The sequence below is a fragment of the Cololabis saira genome, chromosome 23 (genome assembly GCF_033807715.1).
Source record: "Cololabis saira isolate AMF1-May2022 chromosome 23, fColSai1.1, whole genome shotgun sequence".
In the NCBI taxonomy this organism is placed as follows: Eukaryota; Metazoa; Chordata; class Actinopteri; order Beloniformes; family Belonidae; genus Cololabis; species Cololabis saira.
Window position 1 is genome coordinate 17,158,772 of NC_084609.1, and position 26,105 is coordinate 17,184,876.

At 40.3% G+C, this 26,105-nt stretch overlaps 1 protein-coding gene across 1 annotated transcript in view; it reads right to left on the reverse strand.

Annotated features, from left to right (window-relative positions):
* Positions 1 to 26,105, reverse strand: part of cacna1c (calcium channel, voltage-dependent, L type, alpha 1C subunit) — a 205,581-nt gene that overhangs the window by 64,703 nt on the left and 114,773 nt on the right. The window contains exons 4-10 of the mRNA XM_061715156.1: positions 19,005 to 19,144; positions 10,986 to 11,125; positions 9,697 to 9,849; positions 7,004 to 7,203; positions 5,687 to 5,790; positions 1,568 to 1,655; positions 581 to 665 (exon numbers count right to left, since the gene is read on the reverse strand). Of these exons, the coding sequence (XP_061571140.1) occupies positions 581 to 665; positions 1,568 to 1,655; positions 5,687 to 5,790; positions 7,004 to 7,203; positions 9,697 to 9,849; positions 10,986 to 11,125; positions 19,005 to 19,144 (910 nt within the window). The remainder of the gene's footprint in view (positions 1 to 580; positions 666 to 1,567; positions 1,656 to 5,686; positions 5,791 to 7,003; positions 7,204 to 9,696; positions 9,850 to 10,985; positions 11,126 to 19,004; positions 19,145 to 26,105) is intronic.

Consider the following 26,105-nt stretch of genomic DNA (forward strand, 5'->3'; position numbering starts at 1 on the left):
CCTGGGGAACTGTGTGCCTTGTATGGGTTTATCTCTTTGAGGTGTTGTGGGGAGCAACAGGGTGTTCATTTGTGTGTGTATATTACTGTCAAAACATATGTACACAGATTCCTAAGGGTGTATACCTACAGTCTGAGTGTGTGTGTGAGTGTGTGTGTGAGTGTGTCTTCAGAGGCTATTAGCAGAAGTCTGACACATTCCACTAATATCTAAACAGCTTTTATACCCCAGGAGGGTTCTCAACCAAAGGAAGAAGATAGTATTAATATCATCTAGGTCTGTCAGTCATTCTGCCAGCTATTTGCTCGCTTAATAGCGGAGCCTCGGCTCTGCGATGGCGACTACAATGAAACCAAGCTCGTGCACGCGCACATTTATGCACAGCCATACTCACACAGCATATTTTTAGATGCAACCGTTGCAGCCAGACTTCCTAAAAGTCTGTTGACCAGTAGTGACACCACCACTCAACAACCCATCCATAAATAGCACACAAATGCCTCACATTGCAGAAAGAAGCTACTGTACATCATCGCCATGTTAGCAAACTGACACAGAGGTAGTTTATCGCAGTACTCACGATTTCTGGGTTTGTCGTCATCTAGGCCCTCCTCTTCATTCTCTGGGTCAATGTCTTCAGCCTGAGTGATCCAGTCTAAGTAACCCTGCATTGGCACACGTGTGAGCACACAGACAGGAGGGATACTGATTGGTTAAGTGGGGTGAATGCTGTCCAACTCCTCAAAAACAAAAGAAAACATTTACCACAGGCATCCTACAGTGGTTGGAAGTTTTACGAAGGACGACACGCCTGGAATTTCAGCGTTTTCATGTACATTTTTCATTTCTCTCCTGTCTTTAATTTCAATTTTTAGTTATTTTTCTCTCTTTTCTATTGATGATATTTAGTTAAAGATCTTTAATATCATCTTCACTAACTCCTCATCTTGCGTTCCTGCTTGAAGTTAGAAATTAAAAAAATGACACATTGTTCATAAAAAGCCATATTTAGCAAATAAGAACTGACAACATGGCAATCTTTTTTTTTCTATCCTGATTTTTTTACCCAGTGCTCCTACCTAAGTCAGTCTCGTCCTTAACTTGAGGAGTGAACTTTGCAATCTTAATGTGCTTTTTGACAGGCTGTTGACCAACACCTGGTATATTTTTCAGTTAACGTAATTCATATCTGATTTCTTTGGGATTGCCTTGACATGAGTGGACATGGACATATCTGAGTGGATGCTGCTTTTGCCACATGTGCTGAGCCTTGTGCAGGATGCATGTTTCAGCAGGTGTGCAGAACCATTACAAGCAATGAAAAAAAGAGGCAATAGTCAGTGGTGACAGGTCACCGATCACAAAGCTTCAGACAGATGTTCTGCTTCAATATGGTTTTAAATGTGATGTTTTCTACTGATATATGATGCAGGCTGAAAGGCAACCATCTTATTAGATCCTCACTAAATCAGAATTGGACAATGTGGCCGTGTGAATACTGTCAAAAGTGTAGAAGAAGACTGTCCCTGGATGACATAGAGACGTGCAAATAAACACAGTCACCTACCTTGAGGTCTTCCTCGAGTTGCTGTTTTTCTCTGAGTTTCTGAAAGTCACCACGTGCCTTGGCCTTCTCTCTCTCCTTGGAAAACTCTCTGGGAGGAGGGAGTAGGACAGAAGGGTGGGAGTAGAGTGGGGTGTAAAGAGAGGGCAACAGAGAAAGACAGGAAACAAGAGAAAGAATCTGAAAATCCACACCGAAGGTCTTTCCAAACATGTGACACTATTCTGATGATAGAATGCATAACACTTAAAGGAAGGAAGGAAAACCTGTTTAGGAAAAAAAGGAAAGAGAGAAAGATTTTGCCAAAGAGAAAAGATATTAATGTGCAAGTGCAGAGGAAAAACTGGAGCTTTTAGTTCAAATATCAGCCTTGAAGGAGAACCTTGAGAGAAATGAAGAATTTGCTTGAAAACGTGAACAAATAAAACTCGCAGAGCCGTCCCTCTCTGCTGTGCTTAAGCTCAGCTTGTGAGGCCACGTCCTCGAAGGAGGATGTCAGGCACCTGCTCGTAACCACAACAAGCAGAAGTAACAGTGGCTGAGCGTGGCTAAAGACACCAACTCTAGTGGTATTTTCAATATGGCATGATGGCTTGTAGCAGGAAAAGCCGAAGGAAATGTAACTTCGGTCACATGTCCTCTGTCATACACTTCAGTTTCAGTAAATATGGAAACAATTAAATTTGCTTTAATGCTTGTTTCTTCATATTTATTTGCAAGGTCTCCAAAAATGAAAAATACAATCTTTACTATAGCCCTATTAAGGTAACAGGGTTATTTTCTCAATTTTAATAGTTATTTACTAGTTATCTTTATTATGGGATATTGAACAATCATAACAGAAATTGAATTAAAGAAAGAAATGAAAGAAATTAAACAAGAGTCTTTGCATAATGAAACGGTGATTGTTTTTTTTTTATTTACAAATATTTTTTGAGCATATATAGACTAGAACTAAAATAAAAAGTCTGTGTTAAATTTAGCGACGTGTTGGAACCCCGCCGGCGCTACAGGCCTCACACACAAACACAGATCAATGTGCGTTTGGGCAGACTGCTATTGTCTCGCTTGTCCAAACATTAGCAGGAGAGCCAGTCATATTGATCCATGCTTGGTATTGCTGTGTGTCTACAGACTGCACGAATGAGTGTGCATGAAATGCAGCCGTGAGTGTGAAACCCTGAGGCTTCATGCTCATTTCCCCATTTTCACTGCTTCACCTTGATGTCCTAAATCAGCTCACTCTGCCTCTTTTCTCCTTTTATCTTGCTTCAGTCCAGTCTTTCAGTTTATTCTTCCCATTTACAAAGTACATCAAATTCTGACAAACACAGTCACGCCTTATGTTTATGTCCCCACATCCGTGGCCGTCTTTGTTCCTGTTTAGCCGTTAGTTATTATGCCAATCTTAGACCCACACAAACACTGTGGAGGAACCAGTTGGTAAAAGGTCAGGATGTGTTGTGCGGACAGCATCATTAGTCAGAAGTCAGACAAAGAGTCAGACAACCAAACCCCCTCCAAGCTGTTTGGACCAGATAGGCCTCTATTACTTTTCCCACAATGACACCACCACTTAATGAAGGGTATTAAGTCAGATTCTGCTCCGTCAGTCAGGGTTGAGACATTTCACTGACCTAAGCCGCCGCTCTGCCAAAACCCATTGTGGCATGGGATGCAAGTAATAGAAAGAAACAAGCTGGGATTTGTGAGAAAATTATATATTATAACCAAATGTAATTGTAAAAGTCATGATTCTGGTACTGTTCTGATCTGGCTGCGTTGTTAAGCGTTAAGTGACTGTCAAAGTCATTGCACTCCTCCCTTTTTATTTGTTCGCTGTGGGTTTTTTTGGTTTTAAATGGAGCTGACAGTATTCTGTAGTGTCACAGCAGTGCTGAAAGCAGAGCTTTTCATGACTGTAGTGCTCCTCTCTTGCAGCAGCAGTGTAGTCTTGTAGTTAAAGAGACACAATACCCAAAGGTTTCAGTGGTTTGTGGAGCCAGATGCTGGAGTGATGCCACTACAGTCAGCTGGAACCTACATGCAGTCTCCATTGTTCAGTTGGAAGACTCCCAAGATCTGGGACGATTAAAAGAAAAAAAAAAAAATCACCAAATGGTACTATATAGAAACACATGCTTATGCATGCTGAGTACTATATTTAACATCAGTAGAAGCAGGAGAAATAAGCGTTAAAACAAAAAACAAAGAGCTCCTTTGAACCAGGAGACGAGTACAAGAGTAAAAAAAGTTAATAAGAGAAGGTTAGTTTCAGATAATCGTCGACCCTTCCCTTACCCGCTCAACACCCCCAGAACCAAGTTTAGCACAAAGAAGGATCCGATGATGATTAAGGTGACAAAATACACCCAGGGCCACCTGTAACCTACTGCGTCATTTACCTAGGAGATACGGAGGAGTGGAAGAGACAGGGCCACAGAAAGGAGGAAGAAAAGGCGGACAACCCGCAGCAGAAGGACAGTAAAGATGGCGGGAGAAGTAAGGCATGGATCGGAAAAATGGGGATTAAAATAAGGAAAAAAAGAAAATGTTAAATACAAGGGGAAAGGGGAAGAAAGGGAGTAAGGGTAGGAGTTAGATCCTCTGTAAATATTCCCAATTGATGAAAAAGTGTATTTTTTGCAGGATCCCTGCTGGAATAGTTGAGAGTGGATTTCAACATTGTTGGAACAATGGATGAAACTTTTCATTGATTTCAGCATCATGACTTGTTGTTTTTTTTAATATATGAAGTGACCACCTTTATTTTAAACTTCTTTTGTGACTTTATTAATTATGTATGATGGGGAGACTATACATTTCTGGAAAGAGACCTATGTTTTAGAAGCACTGTTATTCCATTTACACTCTCAAATTAACATGTTTGAGGCCTGATCACTGTGGAGAAAACAAAATCGGTTAGACACGTGAAGAGACTCCGCAGCAAGACTCCCAGGGACTGGATCCAATTATAGCTCTCATGACAAATCATTGTTTCTCCATGACTTTATGCTTTCAAAATAATCAAATTTGGGGATTAAAGAAAAAAAAAAACAAGAAAAAAAGAATAAAAAAAACATGGATGGCTCAGATTATATATAATCAAATTTGTGTGAATGTTATAGCGATTTGATTTTGAAAATTACATTTTCAAATTGAATATATATAAATAATTGTATCATTATCATGTATATTATTATACATGTAAGGATTGTTTTATAAAAGCTTTAAAAAGAAACCTTTGAGAAATAAGTTAATTATTTGCTGTAGATCTGAAAACAATGTTTTCATTTGAAGTGAATAAATAAATGCTGGTCACTACTTATTGCAGTCTTTACATCCTCTAATTTCCATCTTTAATGTCACGTTTTCTCCAGACTCCACTTTGGCCTCCGAAGACTTTGTCAATTTTTTTGTCCCTTTTTTCTCCCCCATTTTTTTCTAGCATTCCACCTCAATAGCTGACCTGAGGGGTGAATTATTTATACACCCGTGTTTCCCTATAGAGCGGGGCGTGCTCGGACTAAAACAGCATGACTTGGCAGAGTGAGGCAAAAAACCCACCCAGCTCACCTGGTGGAACAGCACTAAACTAAACACACGGGCACACAGTGTGCACAAGCTTTTAAAATGACTTTTATTTAGTCTTTGAGTGTGGTTGAGTGTCTATTGCATCATCTAACTTGTTGGTAAGTAAGGTATCAGGCCTTTAGGACTGACATGTGTCCACCTGTGTCCACCATCACATACAGGCTGTGACAGGATGCAGCCCAGTCTGACGACCTGACATGACCATTAAGGATGAACATTGAGTTTATGACGGCTATTTCTGGTTGTATGTGTGAGGGCGTATGTTTACTTAAAACAAAAGCATGACTGATTGGGACAGAAAGGAGAGAGTGAAGTATTTTATTGCAGTTTAGTTGCACGTTGCATTCAGAAGAAGATATAAGTGGATCTTACTTAATCAATTTGAAAATCCCCTACAAATAGTAATAACATTGTTGTTCTTCAAGGGAGTCTTGATACACGGTCAGTTGGCACATTTATAATGCTAAGTACGGCCACGTCAGACAGAACTCACATACGTACACACGCGACAACAGATTAAGCTCTTACCCGCTCAACACCCCCAGAACGAGGTTGAGAACGAAAAAAGAGCCGAAGATGACGAGAGAGACAAAATAGACCCATGGCAGCTCATAGCCCATAGCATCCTGCATCTGAGAGAGAAAAGAGGCAGATAAAAAGCGAGAAAAGGAGGAAAATAACACAGTCAAAACAGAGTAGAGGGGTGGACATTGGAAGGAAGATTAGTCAAGTGGAAACAGGAAATAGAAAAAAATGAAGAAGCAGCATCAAAGAGAAGGTTTGAGAAGATGCATGGAGAAATGAAGGAGAAACAAACGTGTTAGAGAAGGACAAAAGTAGGTGGCAGGCAGAAAACATGAGGGCAATGCATGTTAAAAAAGAGTAGTAGATAAATGTGTACGAGCAGTGAACCTTAATGAGAAACTCATCAAACAGATGACTTCTTCTAAGAGACTATTTTGCAGCAGATTATCTTTCCCAAGCATTCAGATATATTTTCAAAGTCTGACCTAACATTAGCAGGGCCGATGGGAGACAGACAGAAATTAAGGATGCAGGATTTTCTATTAGCTTCTTTGAAATTCAAGTGTTTTTAGAGATAAAAACCAAAAATAAGATTCAAGTAAATTGATTCCAGTTCTATGGATAAAAAAAGGCATCAATTTTAATTGACATAATGTTGCTGTCATTTCCTCTAATAGTGACAGATGTTTGATATACGCGCACGTATGTGTGTGCGTGTACTGTATCTCGGAGGTTACAGTTTACAGAAAAGTAGAAGCAGAAGAGGTGCAGAGCCAGCGAGCCATCTGCTCCATGTGTGCAGATGCACACACAAACCAACGCACGTAGGCCTTTCTCTCTCGTTATCTCTCCCGCTCACACACACGTAAGCTCTTTCCAGTTGTAATGGTTTTCACTGTGACCACTATATTCTGTCAGAGTTAATAAACCTCAGCTGACATATTTCACGCGTCTCATTGCGGCCACGAGACCCGTGCTGATGAAAAGCCATTTGAGAGAAATCTGAGGACAATTCTGGTCGAACTTTACTGAAATACACTGCTGTGTATATACACTGTGTCCACGAACACACATATCGTAACTTGGCAACTGATGCATGAATTCTGCACACAAATGAATCTGTGTTTTAATTACATGGAGTATTGTCCGCACTGATTAAACATGAGATATGATCTATATGCGTTTGTGTGAACTCTTTGTGCGCATTTCTAGTTTGCGTAGCTTCTTAGGTTGTTACAGCGACTACGCAACATGTACAATCACACACACGCACACACAAACACACGTGCGAACAGAAAACATTTGTGGGGTCCGACTCACCCAGTACAGCACATCTGTCCAGCCCTCCATGGTTATACACTGGAACACCGTTAACATAGCAAAGGCAAAGTTGTCAAAGTTGGTGATGCCATCGTTTGGGCCCTCCCATCCCATCATGCACTGTGTTCCGTTTTGTCTGCAATGTCGACCGTAAGCACCATCGGGTGCGCACGGTGCTGGCTTTTCCTCTGCATTGGTGCCTTTGAAGAAAGGAAGTCAAGTTGTTAGATTCATAAACTCGATTACGCTTCGAGAAATCAAAATAATGCACAACATGTCCCTCTTGGGCATGGATAAAGTAGGTATTCGATCTTTTATTCATGTGTGGAAACATAGTTTAGACACTTTATTTTTTGATATTTACAGATGTAACTTTATTAAGTCACTTTAGATGCATGACTTGCAACAAATGATCAGGTTTAAAGGATAAAGTGGGGTCATTTTAAATAAAACAAAAGAACAGATGTTTCATTAGGTTTAAATTTAATATACAGTGTATATATACAGTGGGGCAAAAAAGTATTTAGTCAGACACCAGTTGTGCAAGTTCTCCCACAAAAAAAGATAAGGGAGGCCTCTAATTTTCATCGCAGGTCTATCTCAACTATGAGAGACAAAATGGAAAAAAGAAAATCACATTGTCTGATTTTTAAAGAATGTATTTGCAAATTATAGTGGAAAATAAATATTGGGTCAATAACAAAAGTTAATCTCAAAACTTTGTTATAGACCCTTTGTTGTCAATGACAGAGGTCAAACGTTTTCTGTAAGTCTTCACAAGGTTTTCATACACTGTTGCTGGTATTTGGCCCGTTCCTCCATGCAGATCTCCTCTAGAGCAGTGATGTTTTGGGGCTGTCACTGGGCAACACAGACTTTCAACTCCCTCCAAAGATTATGGGGTTGAGATCTGGAGACTGGCCACTCCAGGACCTTGAAATGTTTCCTACAAAGCCACTCCTTTGTTGCCCGGGGGATGTGTTTGGGATCATTGTCATGCTGAAAGACCCAGCCACGTTTCATCTTCAATACCCTGCTGATGGAAGGAGGTTTTCACTTAAAATCTCATGATACATGGCCCCATTCATTCTTTCCCTTACACGGATCAGTCGTCCTGGTCCCTTTGCAGAAAAACATCCCCAATCCAGCCCCAGATCCAGGGAGATTATCAGTGGTCTTGTATGTCTTCCATTTTCTAATAATTGCACCCACAGTTGATTTCTTCACGCCAAGCTGCTTACCTATTGCAGATTCATTCTTCCCAGCCTGGTGCAGGTTTACAATTTAGTTTCTCACATCCTTTGACAGCTCTTTGGTCTTGGCCATAGTGGAGTTTGGAGTGTGACTGTTTGAGATTGTGGACAGGTGTCTTTTATACTGATAACCAGTTAAAACAGTACCATTAATACAGGTAACGAGTGGAGGACCGAGGAGCCTCTTAAAGAAGAAGTTACAGGTCTGTGAAAGCCAGAAATCTTGCCTGTATGTAGGTGACCAAATACTTATTTTACCGAGGAATTTACCAATTCATTCAGTAAAAATCCTACAATGTGATTTCCTGGATTCTTTCCCCCCATTCTGTCTCTCATAGTTGAAGTTACCTATGTTGAAAATTACAGGCCCCTCTCATCTTTTTAAGTGGGAGAACTTGCACAATTGGTGGCTGACTAAGTGTCCTTTTTTGGCCCACTATATATATATATATATATATATATATATATATATATATATATATATATATATATATATATATATATATATATATATAATTTTATTTTTTTCTTTGCTCAATACAAATCAGTTTGTAAATGTGCATGTAAAAGCAATTTATACCCAGGCTAGCTCCAGGCAAGGTCAAACATCAAACATCCACAATAAATGAACACCTTAAGGAGTAACCATAAAAAAAAGAAAGAGAGAGAAAAAGTGTTGGACTAATTACACAAAAAAAAAAAACTCTCCAGGGTGATGTATAGGAGAGGATTCTATCACCACTTAGCCCGGGAAAAGTTAATGCTTCTCTCGGGACTAATAACATCCTCGTAATAACACTCAAATCCATTTATAGCTGACGTCCTTTACTGAAAATGGCTTCAATCATTTATGCCAGCTGAATTTTCAATAATTGTTCAAATCATTTATAGCTGAAAAAACAAAAATCACGGTGTGAATAATTTATTTAGATAATAATTTAACTGTATGTATGAGGTATTCTGAGGTATATACTATTTTCTGATTTTTTTATCTTTTATTAGGAACATATTTTTTAAGTTGAGAGGATTATTTCTTGTGTGTGTGGTTATCGGTAAAGTTATGTACAAGGAGGAGGGTTCAACGTGGAGAGCAGAACATACCTGAATCATATGTTGAGCATATTTGATAGAAGAAAAATACAATACTTCATAAAAGATAGCAATATATCTATGTCACACATATAAAGTTTTGCACCTTCACAGAACAACTGTTGTGCTCAGCTTGATATCTGAAATGAAAAGGTTTGTGCATTACACTATTTGCCCCTTTGTTTATTTGTGGGCTTGGTGCTTCTGCTCACTGAGGCGTGTCCTTTGACCAGTGAAGTGCGATACGACGGCCGATCTATCTGATCATGCATGTTGGCATTTTCATCAGTGCATTGATGCAAAATATCAAAGTCCATGCCCGTCCTGTTGTCTTTGCATGCACGTGTGTACCTGTATGGTTGTGAACGCAGGTCTTGTGCATCTTGCCCATGAAGAGCTCCAGGCCGATGATGGCGTAGATGATGATGACAAAGAGGACCAGCAGGGCAATATGGAGCAGAGGAACCATGGCTTTGATGATGGAGTTCAACACTACCTGTAAACCTGCAGCACACACCCACCAATACACACACATATATTTACATACACAGATCAGGATAGACACAGTACTGAAGGAAATACAGTTGTTAGAGATTCAAATGATTTACAAACATTAGTACATTGTTTAAAGCACTGCTATATGTACAGTAATCACCATGTAGAGAATATAATTTCATTGATAGGGAGCTTTCGTTTACAGTGCATGACTGTACATTTAGAGTAATGACTGTTATTAGGAAATACAGAAAATACAGTTATAAACTGCCTTTTCATGATTCTCTCTTTGTTATTTAAACAATTCAATTCATTTAAAGGTTTGATTTTCAAAAATCTACAAACTAAAAGAGTAAAACATCAACTGAGCTAAGTTAATATTATGTCAAAAATGTTTTAAGACACAGTTGGTTTTGGTTGACTAATTTATATTACATGAAATATGTTTCTCATGTCGGTTACGCAAATTTGAAGTGGTTATGATCCTGTTCTCATATTTCAAATAATAGGTTTGATAAAGGTTATCCTTAAACATATTTATTTAAAAAATATATTTAAATAAATTCTACAGCACAAAAGCATCAGTGTCACTGGAAGCAGTCCATGCTATTGATGAGTTGCCATTGGCAACAAGTAAAAACATAATCAGTGATGTCAGACAGGAGTCAAGGTAGTGCAGGGCATACTTGGACATCAAATGGGTATGTGTGTATGGAACACACACACACGCACACGCACACACACACACACACACACACACACACACACACACACACACACACACACACACACACACACACACACACACACACACACACACACACACACACACACACACACACACACACACACACATCCTCAGTAACCTACACACGTCTGTTCTTTCATTTATGATATCTGTTCATTTTTGACTTTTATTTGGTCAGTCTGATGGACATCTCACCTACTGCTAACATTGTTGAAATATTAGAAAATAGGAAGACTGAGTGTGTCTGTACAGTTGTGTGTTGCTGAGCAGGATACGGGGCCAGCAGCAATCTCAGGACCAATATGCTGCTCAATCCCTCCACACCACACCCAATAATAATTCACACCTGATCCCCAGAGGATCCGCAGTGGATTCTTGCACAGCTTGCAGTACTTACTCGGTACTCCAGAGACCAGTCTTAGGGGTCTGAGTACTCTGAATGCCCGCAGAGCCTTCACATCGAAGCCCGCTGCCTTCCCGCCGATGGGAGTGGCCCCGTCCCCCTTCGTGGCCTGCTCCAAAATCGCACTGAATAACCTGAGAGAGGAAAAAGAAGTCAACTCAGTAACCGTCATGGTCACAGGAGTATATGATTCGGAGAATGGCGGAGAATATCTAAGAGAGAAAAACAATAAAAGAGATGCTGATGTACAGGACTACAGGGTAGAAACATCATCTTCATTAAATATTGCTGAAAATGTAAACATAACTCCGAGTTACAAAGTTACTTTCATAACTTTTAGCTCAGTGGGTCCCCCTGTAAGCGCGGAGGTTAAGTTTTTTTAACAACACTGTCCAAGATTTACTCTTTGGTCTTTCGCTTGTCCACTTTCTCATCACTTTCTTGAGTCTCTTATTTGCCTCTGCCATGATGCTCTCTGCATTTCTGTTCATTGGTTTCTTTGTTGTTGAACGGTACCTTATTAAAGAGTGTATTCATAAAAGATGCGTTGTGCACCAAAGATGACTGGGACAGGAATCTAAAATGAACCTGAACTGGTTTGGTTGTTGCTGACGGTAAGGATAGGAGATGCCACGGGCTGGATGACACACCAAAACAATTGTGAATTGAAACTGTTATTTTAGCAAATAAAGGTCCTTTGTGCTGCTTTAAAGTGACACTACGTAACTTTTCCACCTTAATATCATATTTCCAGAGTCATTGTGATGGTACATCAACTTCCAACAGGTTTAATGACACCTCTGTCATGGTCTGAGGGGGTCTGTATCGCCTTCACTGGCACTATGTAACTTTGAGGAGCATGGTAGGAACCCTGCCACACTAAAAAACTACAATTTTTTACGGCTTTGACTGCTTTACGGCATACGTCACTTCCCCCTCCTTCCCGATTCGCAGTCGAGACGAAAATGGGCGGGGCGTGGAGCGCAGAGCTCAGCAGAAGCTGGTAACCCGTTGCTGCGTTGTGGCTGCAGCAGCTCCACATAATAGACGTGGGGAAAAGATCGCTAATGGTTTAACTTTTCCTGCCTCGAGGCAGGACCACGGAGGCCAAGTATCTGATATAACAGAGTAAAAGAGTGAAAGAGTCGTCGGCTCGCTTGGATCGCGGCTGTAACAACCAAACAATCTTCCACACAGTAAACCACAAGCACTCACACAGACCGGGTCGGATCAAAACACGGGTTTTATTCCCACTTCTCCAGCTAAACGCAGTTGCTGGCCAGCTCTCTGCGCTGCGATAAACCCCAATCTTCAGATAAAACTAGTTTGTTGAGGAAAAAATATTAACTCTTATTTGTAGCTGCAGAGGAAAAAAATAATCTCACGAGGAAAACAAAAATATTGCTCACGCCTTGGAGCCTCTTCAGCATAATATAACAGTAAAAAAAAAAGAAAAGAGAAGTAAGAGGGATACAAAACATGTACTGTATGTTGTACTATTATAAAAATGTATTGAAACACATGGCGAGTCAAACATTTACCAAGGCAGCTGCCAAACACTCCTAAACAAGGAAGCCGGAGACGAGGGTTCATTCACTATCAATTAATTCACTATCAAAACAAATGCACGCAACGGGACAGGATCTTTCCGGCAGTACGCGCTGGTGCTCATGGGAAACGTAGTGTTCTTTCTGGTAAAGCACTACCGCTTTTGTCCAAAAGATGCCGCCAAACTCAACAAAAGCTGAAAGTTCCGTTGTGCTGCTTTAAAATGGAACAGTGATGAAATGTGCTTTGTTTCCCAATGTTGGCTAGTTTTATAAGGGAACTTAAGGAAGATGTTGAAACTGCTTGATTAATCAGTAATGTGAGACATCTGGTCTTTTTTAATTTCGTACTTAGATAATCAAAAGGGGGCAGCATGGTGGCTAAGTCATTAGTGCTGTTGCCTCACAACAAGAACGTTCCCGTTCCAGTCCCAGCAGGGGTTTCTGCGTGGTTGGCATGTTCTCCCTCTGCCTTTTCTGAGGGCACTCTGGCATCCTCCCGCAGTCCAAAAACATGCATGTCAGTTTAGTTGTTGATTTTAAACCGCCTGAAGGAGTGAGTTTGTGTGATTGTTTGTCCAAGTGTGGCCCTGGGACGAACTATCCAGAATGTACCCCTGCCTTTTACCCAAAAAGAGCTGGTATAGTCTCCAGCAGATCCCTGTGACCCTGAGTAGAAAATAAGAAGGGTAAAGATGATGGATGGATGGATAATCAAAAGGCCATGTGCGTCTGTAGAGTGAAGTTTGTGTGTGTTTGCCCACAAAAGGTTATATTGCGGAATTATAACTTGGCATGTGAGGTCACACAGTATTTCCTGTCTCTGCTGTATCCTGGCAGGTACATTAGTATGCAGAAATACAGCCCATAATAATGCAAATTGGTATTCTACACTGAAAGGCTGAAGTTTTGCACCATTGACCTTCTACTTAATAATGTTTTAGATAAAAGGAAGCAGAGACATCAGTTAAAGACATTTTCAAATGTTGGAATTAATGGACAACAGTATGACTGCTTATAGCAAGGTTCTTTGGTGCAGTTTTAGCCTGGGATGGTTTAGCCTAATACCAATAATTGCAGAGAAAGTCTGAAATCTACAGTCATTTCTGATGTTGTCAACATGACGACAGATATCCCACAAATCCAAACGGCATCAAAGAAATAATCAGCTCTAAAACTGAAAGCTTGCTGACACATGAGGAGACCATGAAGGAATATTTTCTTAGTTTGTTGTTCAAGAACGCTTGAATCCGATGACTCACTCTGAGAAAGGCATTACCACTCAACATTTGTGATGGCTGTCTGAAAGGGAGTAAATTCCATCAGCAAAGCACCAAAATCTTGTGGAAATGGGTTGGTTGTGGAAAATTGCTCTTTTAACAATCCCATCATTTTCCCTCATTTGCTTTGGATCATTTGTGAGCGGAAAAAAAAGAAAACGTTGAATTCAAATTTCTGAACATTTAATTTGCTGTCACAAGAAATATGAATTAAAGCTTTGAAGCAAATTGAAATGTTGGTAACGGCTGCAAATGAGTAAGCATCATGTTCACAGTAGTTCACATCATTTCCACAGTAACCACAAGCTGAAATGTGATGAGTTGATTCTTAAAAAGTGTAATCCTCTCAAGAGTCTCTAAACATCTCTGTGACATTTCAACTGACTTTCTGCATTTGAAAGACAAAACCTGAGCTTTCTGTTTACAGAATATCATCCTGACATATTGCGGCACAAACATTTTTCCCCTCATGTGAGATTAACCCATCCAGGGAAATACATTAATAGATAGTTTTTTGGGAGATTTACTAACTTTTTGAGATCTCATAATTTAAAACATATTTAAAGAATATAAGTCCTGTTTTAATTTAGAAAATGTCCACGCGTGGAAATAAGATGATCAACAATACATAAATCACATATTTGGATGTATAGTGTCATTTGATTACACTGGAATAGATATGAGTGGAGATATGAATTCAATGAATGTCACTCTTCTATGAAGTTGCCTTTTTTTGCAGCTGTTATCCCTTTTTTTCCTTCTTTACACGACATCTTTATGGAGCAAGTGGCAGACGAGTTGACACGTCGTTGTACGTCTAGCTGAGCTCATCACTCTCCCCTTTTCTTCTTTGGAGCTCTGAGATCCGTTAGAAATCGCCAGCTAGTGCGGCTCAAAGGCCAGTCAGAGGCGCGTTAGTCATGGAGAATTATCAATTAGCGCAGATGAAATGGCCACTTGAAAAAGCCTCTCAAAACATATCGGCCTCTCTCCCTCTCACGCTCTCTCTCAGCCTCTCTGTTCCGTACTGCCTCCCTCTCAATTTGATTAACTCTCTGTGTCTGGGTGGTAAGCACGCCTTTCAAACAGATTATGTCGAGTATGTCAAGGAGCCCCAATCCTGCACCAGCAGCATTTTATTTAAGTGATAATTAGAGCCTTTGTGTAGTGCCACATAATGACCTGTGTACATCCACAACTAAGCATAGTATCAATGTGTACATTCATAAAGAGAAGTGATAACGTACCATGAATGACAACAGATCAACCCCAAAATCTTTATAAAACAGTTCATCTTCGATTTCTCACTAACTGACAATATGCCACAAGTCATTACATTCATTATCAATTAAACAACTGATCTTTTAGAACAATCAATACCAGTTTAACCACCAGTTGCTTGACACCGGTGTCTCAGATACAGATTGATCCGTGCAGACGCTACGTACCATCGTGACTTTCTTCGAGCTTAACATCTTTCACACATCAGAGAAATAACCAGTTAAAACATTTATTTTGGTCAATATATTGAACTCCGATCAATACCTTTCATAATTGTTTTAGTCTGGTCAGTTACAGCTAGACAACTTTCATGTTCACTTTTTCAATTAAATCAACCACGAACTAAAAACTAATAATGATGACAGTAAAAAAAACATTTTAAAAATTACATTTGCGGTCTTTGCCACAGGCATTTGTGTATCAAAGACACCAAGGGACTGCAGCTGCATGTTACTGATACGCTGTATGTTCACGGTACAGAAGCGTTTTTGCGTGCAGTCGCATCACTCGCCCTAATCTGTAGCGCGGAGGTGGTCCACTTCAAGATTTCAGCTGCATCAAGTTCCACCTTTGCCCTATTGATGTACATCAATACAAAAAACTTTTAATCTCATTGAAATATGTTACCAGGATGAATCAAACAAAGCACTAATGGATAAAATGGTTCGGAGTTGATAGATTACGCGTATCATCACTCTAACCAACCAAGAATAGTCCCGCTTGGATTTATTGTTTTGGAGGGACATCAACAACCTCTGCCACCTTCCTCCATGCTGCATTAACCTGGTCACTGTCCTGACAAGCACTCAGCGGGAATTAAAGAACAGAGGAGAACCTGCTGCAGCCACCATCGGCTTTTCCTCCACAGGGTTTTACGAGTATTCACACTCGGATGTGACCACTAGAACAGCGGGCCTGAACCTGAATCAATGAAATGGCGCAGAGAGCAATGTCAACCCTGACTGGATAATGTCCTGACGCTTGCATAAAGTTCAACAAAGCTCAATTTTACCCAAGGGTTACCCAAAACTGAAAAATAATGTACATTTTGGAATCATACATCAGTCTGTCAACCATGGAGGAGGAAGGGTGATGGTCTGGCGCTGATTTACTGATTCAGGATCAGTGACTTGGACAAACTGAGACTCACAGGGGACCGAAACGGCTACCATGGCAACGCTGCAGCACCATGCACTACCCTCTGGGATGCACCTAGTTGGTCATCCTGCAGGAAGATGATGACCCAAAACACAAGTCAGCCGTGGCCAGCTCGCTCTCCAGACTTAAACCCCATCGAGCAGGTTTGTAATAAACTGGCATTAGAGTGACAGAAAAGTAACCTACAAGTGTCATTTTCAAACATTTTCAGCAGAATTGGGAAGAACTTCTGAAGAATATTTGATTCCCACTGTAGAAAGATGCGAGAGAATGTGTTCAGCTGTTACCTTTAAATTGATTCCATGATTTTTTTGAAACCTCAAATGTTTATGTTCTATTATTTAATTATAAACGTACAATGAGACAATGCACACATTTCAATAACAGAAAAACCTCAAAACTTTTGACCGGTAGTGTACTTCAATGAAAAAAATCGTCAAGGCAGTTTTACTGACACTGAACATAAGTTTATGACTGACTAATTTAATTCTCTACATCCAAAGTTGGGTATAAATATATATATATATATATATATATATATATGAACCTTTACTAATAACATTTTAGGTACATGTCAGTAAGAGCACAGCCTGTGGTATCTGTGTGTGTGGTCCATATGTCTCTGATGTACAAGGCACCAGGTACAGGTTCTTTCGCCCATATGGTGCCTGTTCCAGAGGGACCCGACTCTTGTCGCTTCTCATCTATACACACACGTGTGCACTCACGAGCGCTGGCTGATACAAACGGAGGAATACAGTGTTGTTTCAGATGAATATTTCTTCTGTGAGTGTGAGACATACAGTACTAGAGCTGGGTATCACTGACCTCCCGATACGATACGATTCCGATACACTACGTCCCAAGACGATACGATTTCCGATACGATACGATTCGATATCGATATTCTGGTTACAATAAGGGAATAACATGATCCTTCCACGCGCCACGTCCGGCTAGAGAAACCCCACCCTGCCTGGTGAAAAGAAGCAGCTTGCTCACTCCTCAAGTAAGGAGGAGACTTGAGCTCATTGCAGGGCCTCCCGGGGTTGGTAGATGGAGCAATGCCCAGGACTGACTTAGGTAGGAGCACTGGGTAATAAAATGGGGGAAAAAAATCGGGATTAAAAAAAAAATGAAATAAAATAATAATATTTTTTTTTTTAAATCGATACTTGGATTTATGTATCGATAATCGTTCCTACACATGCATATCGATAAAATATCGATATATCGATATTTTTAACCCACCCCTATACAGTACACATCTGTCAACCTAAAACTGGGTACTTTCTTGCAAATATTTCTCATCTGCTTCCCATCTATCTGAGGAGGACGAAGCTTAAACAAGTAAAACAACTTTATGCTTTTGAGAGAAAAGATAGTGATTATATTCTTGTGAGAACATTGTAAACAGTGAAGTTTAAACATTTCAAATAGTGAAGTTTATGGAGGTCAGAGGTTCAATTTCCTAAAACTCCAAACACCCAACTTTCTAAAAATGTCCCTGTGAGCAAGTGAACAAGACAAATTATCTTCGCTGAATCTCAAATCAGAGCTTGCATTTAACTGCCGATGCTCCTGAGGTTACGGTTGTACCGTAAACTGCTCACTCGGTGGGATCAACAACAAACTGCTGCACGTGAAAAGCTGCTGCATTTCAATAAATGCCATAATTTAAATAGAGACAGAAAGATAGCAGTAGCTGTAAAGGTTGTGTTTATGCCAGTGGCACTGGCACCATGGTGTCCCCCCATGGTGTGTGTGTGTGTGCGTTTGTGTGTGTTTATGAGGCAAAGCCAAATGTAGTCACTTAGATATGGTTAATGTGAGTGAATGCGTCTTGACTGGCAGTGAACAGGACTCCCTGTTAGTGTCTGAGTTAGTGAAGGGAACCTTCCTTCAGGCTACTTTCACGCTGTCTTGTTGTGTCTCTGTTGCTCTCTCTCACACACACAAACACACACGGTCAATTAGACCATTTTTATGGCATTAATCTAGCTATCAGGTCCACTGACTTTAGTACCCGCACACAACGCTGTACACAAACCACAGCTTGAGGGCAGAGCATGCATGAAGGCCCATGCACCCACACACACACACACACACACACACACACACACACACACACACACACACACGCACGCAAACATACACACATCCATAAAAAGGCACCCAAGGTTCAGAAGGTCTACGCTGCCGAGTAGCACGAGGAAACACAGAGCAGGGCTTTGCTATCATCATCTCACTAGATAATCAGTTTCTGCTTCTCCATTACTCTACAGGCCAAAGTTTACTGCAGCTCAGACAAAGATTCACAACGCATCAATGGAAGCTTCATTAGTAACACGTTTCATTTAAACGGTGCATAGAAAAGCTGAATAGCTTTATCATTCATCGGAAGGGATATTGGTTACCTGTTAGGAAGTACCACCAAGCTCTTCTGGTTTCTCTTCTATAACCAGAAACCAGCCACAGATACATCTTCATAAAAGACGCAAGCTTCAGTTGATGTGGCGACACTAATAAACTCAAATACTATGAGTAATTCCCCCATGATGTGCTGAACTTGAAAGGTGTGTCTGGTCACACATAAAATCGGAACAGTAGTTTTGCAGCATTTACTGGTTTTTGTTGGTTCAATTAACAAGCTTTTCAGATTCTCTGAGTAACTTTGTACCAACATGACAAAAAAAAAAAAAGACATTTTACATGTTCATCCTTGCTTTACGTTTCTGTTTACTCACCCCACAACTACGATGATAAAGTCGAGCAGATTCCAGCCATTCCTCAGGTAGGCGTTGGGGTGGAAGAGCAGGCCGTATGCTATTACCTTCAGGAACGCCTCCACCGTGAAAATGATGAGGAACAGATACTCCACGCGCTCCTGCACGGGCACAGAAAAGAAACAAACATTTACTCATCAGGATAGCAGCAAAGAAAGATAAAACCAAAGTCAAAGGAAGGCTGGGATGATTTAAAATGCTACATCTTTTCATTCAATTTCATATTTTAGGGTTTCCATTCTTTAAACCAATGCTAATATGTACCAACGTTCACTTTCACACGTTAATAAATCACAACTTTATATGCAGTTTCATTCACAATCATGAAATCCGTTCTGTTCCCAGATCAACAGCAGGCCTTGACTGTGACTCGTGCTGGCTACGTCGCCTCTTCTCTGACTGGAAGAGCCTGAACAAGATGTTCCGCTACCGTTTTTTTTCCTTTACCGTCTTTTCGTGTGTGTGGATTATTTATGCGTGAGCATGTATTTGTCTGACTTGTAATCTTGCACACAATCAAAGCACTGTGACTGTTTACGAGAGTGACTCTGTTCCCGTCTGACAAGGCCACTTTCTGATGTGCTCACACACATCCACACACACAAGCAGCTTCTGCATCAGAGCTCCTTAGAGATTGTTGTCATAGTGACGCCCTCCTGTTTAGGGTCCTGGGAAATGTCCTGAAATGGCTTTGAAAGCGCAGGGTCAGATAACTTTCTGACTATTTGGTAAAGCTGTAAACAATTCATCATCCACCTAATCTTCTGTCATATCTCCGCTGTAATTTATTAGCTCAGAAGAGAAAATAAATGAAAGGCATTTGTTTTTGTTTAACTGTTTTGCACACAGTAATTATTCCATATTCAGAATGATGTCCTGTCGTTTAATCAACAAACATATAGTGATTGTTTAAGAAAACATTTAACTGCATTGATCAGCGGGTCCATCATCTGAGTCCCCTGACCCCCCGTCCCCGTCCCCGGTGGTTTCCCATGGACGCACACGCATCACAGAGGTCAGAGGTTTGGGACAGAAGGCCAGCCAGGTTTCTCCAGGCTCTGGCCTCATCCCTTGGGAGGAATCAGCTGAACCTGAATGGAGGGATACTTCAGGCCCAAAATAGCTTTCAAAAACATAGCGTAAAAAAAAAAAACCCTCAAAAAACAAAAACAGAATGCCTTTGTACAAAAATAAAATATATGCATGCGGTTAGGGCTGGGCGATATATCGAGATTTTAATATATATCGATATATTTTCAAACGCGATATGGTACGAGACAATATCGTTTATATCGATTATTAAAAAAGAAAAAAAAATATATATTTTTTTAGGATTTTGATATAGCTTATTTTGTGACAAATTGACTTGAATGTTTTATTTGAGATTTGCACAAATGTTTTGTCATTTGCATAGCTGTCAACCTCAGTGGAAAAGTCTGCCTGTTACTGTCTACATTGTATTAATTTCACAGGGTATTTTAATTTAATTGTTATGCAGGAAAGGGATATTTGTTTTATTTTATTCAAGAAGCATTTTTATTCTATATATGCAGGCAGTTTATTTTTATTTAATTTGTTTTACACACACACACACACACACACACACACACACACACACACACACACACACACAATATATACTTGTGTGTGTGTGAACTTTTCCCGCCCACATAAGCTCCTTATAGCTCTCTTTCTCCCTAAGCACACACATACACACACACAACCGGAGTATCTGGCGGTGACAGGCAGACGGTGTGGCGCTCTGAAGGATAAAACAAAAAAAAAAAAAAAACATCTGGTAGGAACAGCTCTGCCTGACACACACAAGCACACACTTCCCGTCATCCTTTCATTCCATTCATACAGACCCATAAAGGGCAAAATCTATAAGGGGCACCGCTAATTTGGTTAGTGTCGGAAATGAAATGAGAGATAAAAGATGAGAGACTGAGAGACAAGAGGAGAGAGTGCGAGGAAGAGAGACAGACTAAAGAGATGAGGGCAGACAGAATGACTGAAAGGTGAGTATGTAGGGGCAATAATTCAGTTAACTGTGATAGGTCAACCAAACCACCTATCCATCAACTAGGCCAATCAGATTATAGTATTGACATTCTCCCATACAGTAGGCCATGCTTTCATTTGCAATGACCCTCTTTGTGTGTGTGCTGCAATACAGGATTAGATCCCACAGCACACAGTGTGTAACTGTCATATACCTTGAACACATTGCCATTAGCCATTTCACCAAAGTAGTGGAAGCTTTATTCTAAAACTTGTGTATTCAACATGTGCAAAACATGCATGTGTGTACATGCAGGTGAGAACAGGATGAGGTGCAAAAGAATAACTCGTCTTCCCAGAAAATACACCTCAATACTTCCGGGACTCATGCAGTTTGTAAATTCCCTCTATTCAGTCTGAAATTTCATCCGAACCAATGATTCCCAATCCGGGTATTCAGGAACCACTGCCTGGTATGTTTATTGTGTGCTTATCTGCTCGCTCTGCTAGTTTCAAAACGACACAAAAGTTCAGTCCAGAATAAAACTAACTGCTACTTCTGCATTCTACCTGACTTTTATTGTGTAGCATCTGGTCACGAACAGAATTTTTTTTTTTTTTAAATGCACCGACTACTGCCAGCACCAACAGAAAGAACAGGACACAGAAAGGCACCAGTCAAAGAGCAGGTTTTACCTCAGAGGTCGCCCCTCCACCTCTTGTGAGGCTGTAATTTGAAAATACTCAAGATGAAAAACAAAATTTAACACAGGTGTAGGTTTGTTAAATTAATGTAATAGATAAGGCAAGTTATGTACATAAACCATACTCTATGGAATGTTTTTGCACTTTAAAAACTATTAACCCCCTTCTGATTCCTTTTCCCCTCCAGCAGTGCTTCTGTCTCATCCCTCTCTTCTGGCTTCACCTCCACTATCTTCCTCGTCTCTCTTTCACTTAATTTCTGTGGGTACCAACCAGAAGTTACCATAGAGACCTGGATGGGTTCCGACGTTACCATGGAAACTGGGAGCTACAGCAGCAGCCCCCCCCCCATCACACACAAAAACACACAGATGACACTGATCCAAATTGTACCAAGAATATGCACAGCACATATTTCTAATTATCACACTTGTGTTGGCATCAAGACTTTCTATAGAGCATCATTGCGTGCATACCAACAACAGTGTGCGCTCTTGTACATGCGTGCAAGAGTATATTCTCATTTAGTTAGATCACTATGGTAACTTTAACTGAATCTAAACTGCTTAAGTTTTGGATTAAACTGTTTCACTGATTCATTTAATGCCATATCTCACATCAAATAAGCTGAATCCAGAGTCATCAAGTAGTATGTTCATCCTTGAGGAAAAACCTCAAATATCCACAAATGCTAAAATGTATTATACCTGTATGTCATCCCTCTAAAGACGTTTTTCAATTATAGCTAAACAAACTATAGGCTAGTGTTACTATGGAAACCATGAAGGCAGGATAGGATAGGTTTCATACTCTAAACGTCTCTGACAAGTCTATTCTTAAGTGCTGATATTCAATAAATAAATGCATGTTCTTTTAGAGAATCAGACGTTAGAGAGTAGACCATACAGAGACTTACTAAGGATTTCCTGCTTGAGTACCTCTGGTGTTCAAATTGCAGCAGCAGTGGTATGATTACTTCTAAAATGTTCATACTCATCACATTTTTCCATTCACACAACTTCTTTGTGAATGAAATGTCTAGAAATTGTCAAATTCTGTGCAGAAGAAGTGTCAAATAATGCAGGCCATGCTCTAATTGTGCACAGAGGTTGAAACACAAAGCCAGTCTTAACTAATTCAGTTGATAATGTCACAGTCTGTCAGTGTCTGTGTTCTGTCTATTTGTTTGTGTGTGCGTGTTGTGAGTGGGCGTGTACTGTGGGCGTATAGGCTTGGCTCCAGCTCTCAGCTTGGCACACCTGGTTCCAGTTCCCTCGTCTCCTCACCTGCCTGGCGTCAGCTAATCATCCCCAGTCTTTAAATGTTTGGAGATCCTGCAGCGCCGATGCCAGATCGTTTCACAACCCTAGTGTTTGGTAACGCTTCTAGTCAACCTGTCCAGTATTTTTCCTAGTTTATTTCCTGGTTTAGTATTTTTGGAAAACCCAGTTTTGTTAGTGAGTGCTGATTTTGTGCTCTTCATGATTTTTGATTCCTGCTCTTCTCATCCTCAGAGAATCTCTGCCAGCCGTTTGCCTTGCCTGCCTGCCTGCCTACCTGCCACTCAGCCTCAGCCTGCTCACCTGCACATTAGAATCCCGCTGCCCTCCGGATTGCTTTTTCCCACATTATTTAATAAACACCCTTGGACTTTGTCTTTGTTGTGTTCTGCTTTTGGGTCCGCCAGTTTAACAAATCGTGACAGATAATCGCTATTGTATCCCCAACTAACCCTGATCCTGGCTTTTTTGTTTCTATGGCCAGCTTATTCGAGGACAGCCTGGCTTTGGTGAGCTCATTTCACAGTATACGCCTAGTAAAAGACTCCCTTGTAAATATACTTAAGGCAGTTCAGACTTAATTCACACCTCTTCTACTCTGGTGTGCTGCCTTCCGACAACACAGCCATCACTGGTCAAACAACGGTGACGCCTCAGATCTGGAGGAAATTAACTATTTCGCAGTTTGGTGCACCGAATTACCTGCTGCTCAATGTCTCAAAACTAAAGAGCGGATCGTTGAATTGCAGTGGAGCAGGTGAACAGTGTCAGCAATTAATATTGCAGAGAACTTGTTACGGTCGTCACACATCACAAACTTCCACCGCAGAACAAGAAAGAGCATTTTCACTGGAAATACCACAAACTGGCTTTTCAACTAAAGTTGAATGATGGGGTTAAGGTAAGTCTTTTTTTTCCCAGCAATTGTCTATTATCGCTATTAAAATGACTTATATTCCAAGCTGGCAATGTTCAAAAGAACAGCGAGATTAATACAACCATACATCTGAGGCTGTCTCAGGCCTGAACAATCCTCCCGGGAGTTCACTACAGCCATAAAGAAGAAAACTAAATTCTCCATTCTCACACTTTGCCCTTTGCTAAGGACATCACGCTATCAGCTTTTCATAGTCACTTAAGAAGAGAGTACACTTTTCTCTCAGAAGACCCCACTGGTAAGAATGTATTGCAGAAGACACTTAAAGCAGCACAGCATTTCAATAGCACCTCGGGTTGCAAAGCCGGATCTATTGTCAGTCATCTTTGTCGGCTGCTCAGAACTGCGAGTAGGAAATGAAAAAAATGTCCTCCTCTGTCTCCATTCACCCTCACTGCCTTGTTAAATATAAATAAAACATACATAAAATGAAAAAAACTGCATTTTCAGGCATATTCTATATTTTTAAGGGTCATCCCTGCCTGTATTATGCAAAGAGATAATACCCAACGGTTCTACAATGAGTTCAACACTGCTCTTGAATTTTCACAAATGTAATGGTGAAGTGGAGAGTGAATGATAATCTAACATTTACCATCTAAATAAAAGATGGGACAAGGGAAGGAGACGAAACAAGACATGCAGAGCTCTGTATATGCAGCTGCTCACCACATGCGTTTTCAGCTGCAGCAAACAATATGATGCAATTTGAAAAAAAAAAACTTTATACTTGAGGATATCCGATGTCTTCGTAGGATGATACTCTAGCATCTTATGGGAAATATGAGAATTAGGGTCCACTCACACTTGCCTACCAAAGCCAGTTCCTGGTCATTATCATTAGGTGTAATTGGGTATAGTATGGTTGCATGTGTACATGATACACAACATGATGAATGTGATGGAGAAGGTACGATAAACCGAAAGTCATCGCCTTGCATTACTCAGAAAGTCAAAAATGTGAGAGCTGTATCTGACCAAATCAACTCAAGAGCCACACAGTCACTATAGTTTATATGTTCTGCGTTTAGCTGATTCTCTAAAACACGTTGAATAAACTAAGTGTTGTTAATGATCATTATTTTATACAGATGTGTCACGCAACCTTGTAATGATGTAAGCACAAGCTGCAACCATGTACAAACATAATGAGGCTGGAGCAATATGAGTGGTACGGCACACAAATTTCAGGAAATATATACTTTTTCCTTTTACAGTACGCCACCATGTTGCCCTCGAAGCCAACGGGAACACGTCCACAGTCAGGCAATCAAAGTTTGCAGTGGCTAAAAAAGAGCCGCTGGTGGATGTTTACAGCTCATCATCTGGGTTCAGATGTTTCGTTGGCGGAATCAGATACTGGGTTAGTATAAACTGCTGATTACTTCTTTAGCTATGTATTATGACGATCACAATTGAGAAAATGGCTATCCATTGGCTGAGCCAACTGCCAATCAAAAGGCTATGCCTTATATCATAAATAAATGTAATTCTTTATGTGAATTCAGCTGATGAGGTACAAGAGAAATTATCCTACATGGTAGTTGCTATGGATATAAAATCAATCTATACAAACCAATGAGTTTTTTTAACCAAGGCTGTAAATATGTTTGTTAGAACCACTTAAAAACGGGAATATATATGTGTATGCATGTATATATATTTCTGTTTATCTTTTATCCTCCAAAGCCTATTGAATACCAGAGTTTAAAGAAGGAAAGTCTCCAGTTTCCAGGCAACTGGCTGGCACCGTTGCTACCACAGAGAGTTAGAAAAGAAAGTTCAGACACACAATTTCTGCGTGGCTGTTGATTATCAACTAGTTTGAGTCTTGTGCATGTATTGTGATAAAAAGGATTCATATTTGTAGTACAGTAACACGTTGCTCATGATGACCCATAAAGTTGGAAACTGACTCTTAAAACATATCAAGAAAGTTTAAGGTGGTTGGATGACGACCACATGTGGATAAGCATGATTTACAGAGGGTTGCAAAAGTATTCACCCCCTTTGAACTTTGTGACCTTTTGCCACATTTCAGGCTTCAAACATAAAGATATAAAACTGTAATTTTTTGTGAAGAATCAACATCAAGTGGGACACAATCATGAAGTGGAACGAAATGTATTGGATATT